This window comes from Salvelinus sp. IW2-2015, unplaced genomic scaffold (assembly GCF_002910315.2).
Source record: "Salvelinus sp. IW2-2015 unplaced genomic scaffold, ASM291031v2 Un_scaffold16597, whole genome shotgun sequence".
Lineage (NCBI taxonomy): Eukaryota > Metazoa > Chordata > Actinopteri > Salmoniformes > Salmonidae > Salvelinus > Salvelinus sp. IW2-2015.
This window is the reverse complement of record NW_019957665.1, coordinates 50,089-57,521: the sequence shown is the minus strand read 5'-3', so window position 1 is coordinate 57,521 and position 7,433 is coordinate 50,089. Positions and strand designations below refer to the sequence as shown.

The following is a 7,433-nucleotide window of genomic DNA, read 5'->3' as shown; positions in this document are numbered from 1 at the left end:
TTATCCCTTTCTTCCCCATTTTTCGTGGTATCCAATCGCTAGTAATTACTATCTTGTCTCATTGCTACAATCCCGTACGGGCTCGGGAGAGACAAGGTCGAAAGCCACGCGTCCTCCGAAGCACAACCAAACCAAGCCATACTGCTTCTTAACACAGCGCGCCTCCAACCCGAAGCCAGCCACACCAATGTGTCGGAGGAAACACCGTGCACCTGGCCCCTTGGTTAGCGCGCACTGCGCCCGGCCCGCCACAGGAGTCGCTGGAGCCGCGATGAGACAAGGATATCCCTACTGGCTAAACCTCCCTAACCCGGACGACGCTAGGCCAATTGTGCGTCGCCCCACGGACTTCCCGGTCGCGGCGCTGCGACAGAGCCTGGGCGCGAACCAGAGACTCTGGTGGCGCAGCTAGCACTGCGATGCAGTGCCCTAGACCACTGCGCCCCCGGGAGGCCTAAAATATATTTTTTAATCATATTTAATAAATAATATTATACAAAAAATTGTTCAGAATGGTTTCTGTAATTTTCCAGCTTAGGAGGTTAGGAAGACCTCAAAGAGGCTGGCGACTGAGTGCATACGGTAAAAGATTCCGAAGGGGAGTCCGATATTCACAACAGCCACCCACATGGTGAACTCGTAAAACTCTGCTCCAATCGTGTTGTCAAACTGAGGGCGGGCGCCAAACGCCGGCATGATCCAGAGCTGTCAATGGAAACAGAGTAAAGATGTTCAGTCAATCTTTCACCTTAAACATACAAGTTACGAATCATACTCTACTATGATGTATTGTACTGCACAAATCCTAAGGAGCCTTTTGGCTCATGAGCAAGTTAGGCAAACAGGAAAAAAAGTGAATTTAAAGGGATGGTTCAGTAGTTTCCGGTTATTTTCGACCTACTGTACCTACCCACTGGCACAGACGTCAATTCAACGTCTATTCCATGTTGGTTCAATGTAATTCATTGAAACAACGTTGATTCAACCAGTGAGTGCCCTGTGGGTAGGGCGTTTCATCCAAACTTAACACAAACGGTTTTGGATGAAAGGACAACATCCTAGGTTAACAAGCCCTTAAAAAGAGCCATTTTGAAAAGGACAGTGGTGGGTACTCAGTAGGCTACTCACAAGGATGTTGCAGAGCAGCAGAAATGCACAGATCTCCTTCAGGGCCCTCCTCTTCCAGGTCAGCCTATGGCGTTGAGGCAGGGGGGAACCAGAAGGAGCAGAAGGAGCAACATGCATACTGTGAACTGTGAGGGCCGGGGACGTCTTGGTCTCCATGAATGTCCCTGGTAGGTTGTGTATGTCTCTATGGGCTTGGGCTTGAAGGACGTATGGGTTTGTGAATACAGAGGCCTGGTGCATGTCTTCGTGGAAGGCTCGCGATGCAGGCCTCGATGATGAAGATGTTCTGCAGGCAGAGCTGGATCACAGTGAGCAGGGAGACAGCCAGGTTGAGAGCGTTGAGGTGGCCCTCGGCCCCGTTGCCACCACAGCCACGATGGTGAAATAACAGATGGTGAACTGTCCGATTGAGGCGCCGATCAGCAAGCCTACATCCAGCTCCGTGTGGGGTTCTTCCCCGACACGTGGCCTCTGGTCCACCGGTAGATGGCGCAACCAGCCACGGTCGAGACGGACATGAGCGTCACAGCCACCGTGTTCATCACGTAGTGTATCATCAGCGCCGTGTCACGTTTCCCCGGGTCCCCCTTCTCCACGTCCACCTCGTAGATGACGAAGGTTCCAGGCCGCCCCCAGCATGACAGCCCGACCGCAGGCCCCACCAGCACGTCCTTCAAGCGGAAATGGAGCGAGTGGTGGTTGTGCTCATCTACCAGGCGGCCCACGTTCTTCCACATGACGTAGGCCATGGCCGAGGCAAACAGGCTGTACTCGATGTTGAAGGGGTACAGGTAGTAATAGGCCTTCTCTAAAGACGGCACGGCAGAGTGGCTGCAGTTACATCTGCTGTATCCGCCAGAGCTGAAATTAAATGAAAGATGAGCTTTATTGTTTGACTTGTGAGGTGATGTTTTATTATGTTGGTTTGTTTGTTTTGTTCTTACAGTATTTCATGGTTGGGGGCAATTCTATTTCAATTCAGTAAATTCAGAAAGTAAACTGTACATTTCTATTTATTTTATTTTTGTGAACCTTAATTTAAACAAGGAATTCCCATTTCAGTTTACATACTGAATTGAAATGGAATTGAACCCACCCTGCAGTATTTTACTTAGATTTTCTAGAGAGCAGATTTGACAACCCAATATTCACTACCTCTGATGTCATAGGAGTGTGCTGTTGCGTCCTCTGGTGGAACAACAGTCTGGTGTAGGGACTCCTCTGTGACGGCTGCCATCCACAACATCAGATTGGTAGACAGAGTCAACATCAGCCCACAGCTTCAAGAGGGACACACAGGAGTTCAGAACAGAATAAAATACTAACTATTTTGAAATACTATTTTATTCTGTAAGAATAGAATAGAAGAGCACAGAACAGAATTTAATTGAATAGAGTAGACTTCATGTTTCCACAGCGAAATTGAAGGTGAACCGGCAATGTTTAAATGTCCAACCATCAAATCAAACATCAATTTACAACATCAATAAATAAATAATCAGTGATACAGTAGCAGTTAGTGACGCTCACCGAGTCATGTTCCGTTGTAGCTGTACACAGTCTTTAGCGTGGAGCCAGAGGAAGTATGTCTGAAAAAGATACAATGCTCACCAATACTTCATTTTTCTCACCAGCCAAATCCCTGAGTGGTTTCCTTAATGTCATATCACCTAATGGAAGCCCATTTGAGATGTCTGAACTTGTGTTCTTACCTGGACAAGTATGAACACAGCTTGTAGGACAGGGAACACTATCTTCACAGCAGAGTCACAGTGCAGGTAGCCTACGTAGTTAGCAATCTTAAACACGTCCATAATCAGACTGCATAAGCCAAACAGCACCAGTCCACCTAAGAGAGAAAAACACAATGAAATCCATTAGAAATAATCACACTCATTCAATCACTCACACTCATTCAATAATCCACTCTTCAATCACTCACACTCATTCAATCACTCACACTCATTCATAATCACACTTATTCATCACTCACACTCATTCAATCACTCACACTCATTCAATCACTCACACTCATTCAATAATCACACTCATTCAATCACTCACACTCATCAATCACTTCACTCATTCAATAAACACACTTATTCAATATCACACTCATTCAATCACTCACACTCATTCAATCACTACACTCATTCAATCACTCACACTCATCAATCACTCAACTCATTCAATCACTCACACTCATTCAATCCTCTACACTCATTTCAATAATCACACTCATTAAAGACAATGGGTGAATGTAAAACTTTGTGTAGGTATAGTATATTAGAATAGAACTCTTCCCCAATCCAAAGAGAGATTATTCATATCCAGTGGTATTAACAGACAGTGAATCCTACAGGGTAAGGTTGCAAAATTCCACAAACTTCCCGAATTTCCAGGGATAAAAACAAACAACTGGGAACTCTGTAATTTAGCAGCTGTAGACCCAGAAGATCAGAAAAGTGTCTTCTTACCCCTGAGCCAACACGGCCCGGCATGGCTATCCTTGTAGAGCACGGCGTGATCTTCCCTGGATGTGTAGATGGTGTAGTACAGCATCCAGGCAGTGGTGAGGATGAGAGGACGATGGGAAGATCTGCAGGTTGATGGCGTTAATCTTGACGTTGTTGAAGACACTGCCACTGACCAGAGCAATACCTAGGATCAGGACGTTGACCGTGATGATGCTAGAGAGTAGCCAGCTGCGGTTACTGCCCCTCTCCCTCACCGTGCCCCTGCTGGTCGAGAGGACGTCGCTCCCCCTCCTCATACTCCCCGCCTGGACCCAAGTGGATGGAACACCGGGTGGAGGGGGGGGGGGGGGGGGATATGTAGCTCCTCCTCAACCGCCATCTCAGCTTCAGATGTCATCTTGCTGGATTCACATGAAAAGAAGCCAAAGGTCAAGTGAATGATGTTTCTCATTCTGTAAAGAGCTAGTCCACAGTTTGTTTGTGGTTTATTACAATCCAAGCTCGCTCTGTTCAAAATGTCCTATCCTATCCAAAAGGTAGAAGATCTAATGAGTTCAGAAAGTATGTCTGTACTGATCAGAGTTGTGTGAACACCTAACCGTCCACTCAAGGCTCTGCCTGTATAAGGAGGTCCCTCCTACCGTAACCCAGCTCCTAACCTCAATTTCATCAGCAATGTCAACCCCATCAGTGATATGACAATATAAAGGTTTCTTATCATTTCCCTGTTTATCATCAGAAGCAGGGCCAGTYTACCATGCTTCAACGAATATGAGTTTATCTTGCTTGATTYGGGTCAATGCCAGTGTTTGATTAAATTGAAATTAACAAAGAAATCCTCACAGTTCATATTTACGAACACACATTGGTATTTTATCTACATGAGGTCAGGTATGTTTTGTTTCCTGGAAACCAACTTATTATTTTTTTATAAAAAAAATTGTAGATTTTCAGTTTCTGTCYAATAAGACTGTTTCTACAGCAGCACTGACTGTTCCTTAGAACAACAGWAGGCTRCTCCCAATGCCAAAACTGAGGTCTGAAAACACAGTGAATCATAATGTMAACTGGAAATACCATACTGGATCCCCGAATTTCCTCATAATATATTAAATCATTACACAGGTGAACTGGTTCAAAAGTGGTTTTTCAAAATGCCTGTGTTGCAGCACTGACAAACTGTCTCGCAGCGGCAAGTTTGTTTCCAATCTAACAATAACCTAGCCAATTTAATGAAATATGTGGGTGACATTTCTGAAATATTTCACATGGTGTAGTTATTACATCCACTTTGCAGTTCATAAAAATTTATTTTTAAATCAGCCCAACTGTAAATGCTGAGAAAAGTCCAGTTGAAATAGTATTTTGTATTTATTTATCACAATACTTTTTTTTACAATGTGTTGACAGGACTTGATATAGCCTAGTTGTTGTATACTTATTATAATGCATTGATGGATGTATTAGCATATACATTGTTGTGGAAAATGTAACATTTTATGGATTTTGTGGGTACACGTCTCTTTAGTTAATCCACTCCTTGTACTCCATGTCATGTACAAAAGAGACTGGCCTTTCTTCCAACTTCAAATTCAAACCTTCTATCATTAATGAGAGGATTTGATCCTGATTCGATCAACCTCACAGCTATCCTCCAATCACAATGATTATGCAAATATTGGAACTCCACAGAACACGTTGGTATAGCAACCGTTTTTTATTTGTACAGACTAAAACAGTATGTTCAAAGTTGCTAGCTGAAGTCTAAAAAAAAAAAAAAAAAAAAAAAAAAAAAAAAAAAAAAAAAAAAAAAAAAAAAAAAAAAAAAAAAAAAAATTTCTCATACTAAATACATACTGCAATTCCAGCCACAAATGTCAAAATACAACAACTTCCTAGCTAAAAATGTTGTTTTTGACTATTTCCAAGGCACCACATGTTGTCATGGAAAATATGAATGTTATTTCCAACAACCAATGAGCAACTCCACCATAAATCCAGCGAACGTTGAGATTGTGTAACCTAGTAGTCTGGGACTCAGACTACTAGGTTACTTGTGATAGTATCAATTTAAATTGGATGCTTATGAATGGGGTTCCAATTGGTCAGTTTGACATTCTATGAAGTGATTACAGCCATCCACACAACTCAATACAAACGCATTAGAGTGGCAGTCTGGTAAACACACTAATGGTGTGAAAAGGCTGCAGTGCCCAGTATTATTTGCTCAGTTTATCAAAAGCAATTGGTTTCCTGAACTTGACTGAATTATTTATCTAACAGGTCAATAAGAGTGTCAGACATAATGAGTTACTGAGTTACTTCATTTAAGTACACACAAATGAAAAATAAATATCCAAGACAAAGGAGATGATTGTGGACTACAGGAAAAGGAGGACGAGACGCCCCCATTCTCATCGACGGGGCTGGAGTGGAGCAGGTCGAGAGCTTCAAGTTCCTTGGTGTCACATCCCCAACAAACTAACACGGTCCAAGCACACCCGTGAAGAGGGCACAACAAAACCTAATCCCCCTCAGGAGACTGAAAAGATTGGCATGGGTCTTCAGATCCTCAAAAGGTTCACAGCTGCACCATGGAGAGCATCCTGACGGGTTGCATCACTGCTTGGTATGGCAACTGCTCGGCCTCCGACCACAAGGCACTACAGAGGGCAGTGCGTACGGCCCAGTACATCACTGGGGCCAAGCTTACTGCCATCCAGGACCTCGATACCAGGCAGTGTCAGAGGAAGMSCCTAAAAATTGTCAAAGACTCCAACCACCCTAGTCATAGACTGTTCTTTCTGCTACCYCACGGCAAGCGGTACCAGAGCGCKAAGTCTAGGTCGAAGAGGCTTCTAAACAGCTTCTACCCCCAAGCCATAAGACTCCTGAACATCTAATCAAATGCCTACCCAGACTATTTGTATTGCCCCTCCTTTTATGCTGCTGCTACTCTCTGTTATTGCATAGTCACTTTAATAACTCTACCTACATGTACATATTACCTCAATTACCTCGACTAACCGGTGCCCGTGCACATTGACTCTACCGGTACCCCCCTGTATATAGTCTTGCTATTGTTATTTTACTGCTGCTCTTTAATAATTTGTTACTTTTATTATAATATTAAACTGCATTGTTGGTTAAGGTCTTGTAAGTAAGCATTTCACTGTAAGGTCTACATCTTTTGTATCAAATACAATTTGATAAAGCATGTTTTTGAGTTCTATGAACAACATAAAAATCAGAGTTAATTAGACTCAGGATTAAGTTCACTCCGTCAATCTTATACCTATAGATCAATACATTGATGATCAATATGAGGATGCCTGAGCAGCTGCTTACCTTGTGTGAGGTGTGTGTGATCAGGTTCAGAGTGCCTGGGGGAGCCGTGTCCCTCATGGCTTTTATAGCCGTCCCCAGCCACAGCCTGATTTACAGACAACAACACCAATGTACAGTCATAAATGTCAAACATCTATGAGAAACAACATGCTTTGTTATATGTCCACACACAGGGAGTGTTTTTAATTATTTATCAAAAGAACACTCATGTGTGGACGTATAACAAGCTTCTGCTTAGAAAGACACCTTTTAACATTTTAGTATTTCACTGTCACAACATGGCTCATCATATTGTGTTGTGCTCATCAAAACTCAAATCATACCATCACACCTTTAATGATGAGTCAGTGGAMATGAGGGTCTGTTCAGGAACACTGACAGACTGCTGTTATAATGAGGTATAACTTCTTATAAGCGTGTATGAGCCTTTATAATGGCGTATGAAATGTTTAAAAGCATATCAAAATGTTATGTTGTTCT

The 7,433-nt window shown here is 43.0% G+C and overlaps 1 protein-coding gene across 1 annotated transcript; it reads right to left on the bottom strand.

Annotated features, from left to right (window-relative positions):
- Positions 1-451: 451 nt before the first annotated feature.
- Positions 452-4,241, bottom strand: otop2 (otopetrin 2). Its single transcript, XM_070442764.1, is given in 12 exon segments — positions 452-705; positions 1,129-1,365; positions 1,368-1,399; positions 1,402-1,482; positions 1,485-1,568; positions 1,571-2,024; positions 2,306-2,408; positions 2,659-2,717; positions 2,841-2,977; positions 3,606-3,712; positions 3,714-3,854; positions 3,932-4,241. Coding segments are annotated over 12 exon segments (1,731 nt in total). The 5' UTR covers positions 4,057-4,241; the 3' UTR covers positions 452-534.
- Positions 4,242-7,433: the final 3,192 nt, after the last annotated feature.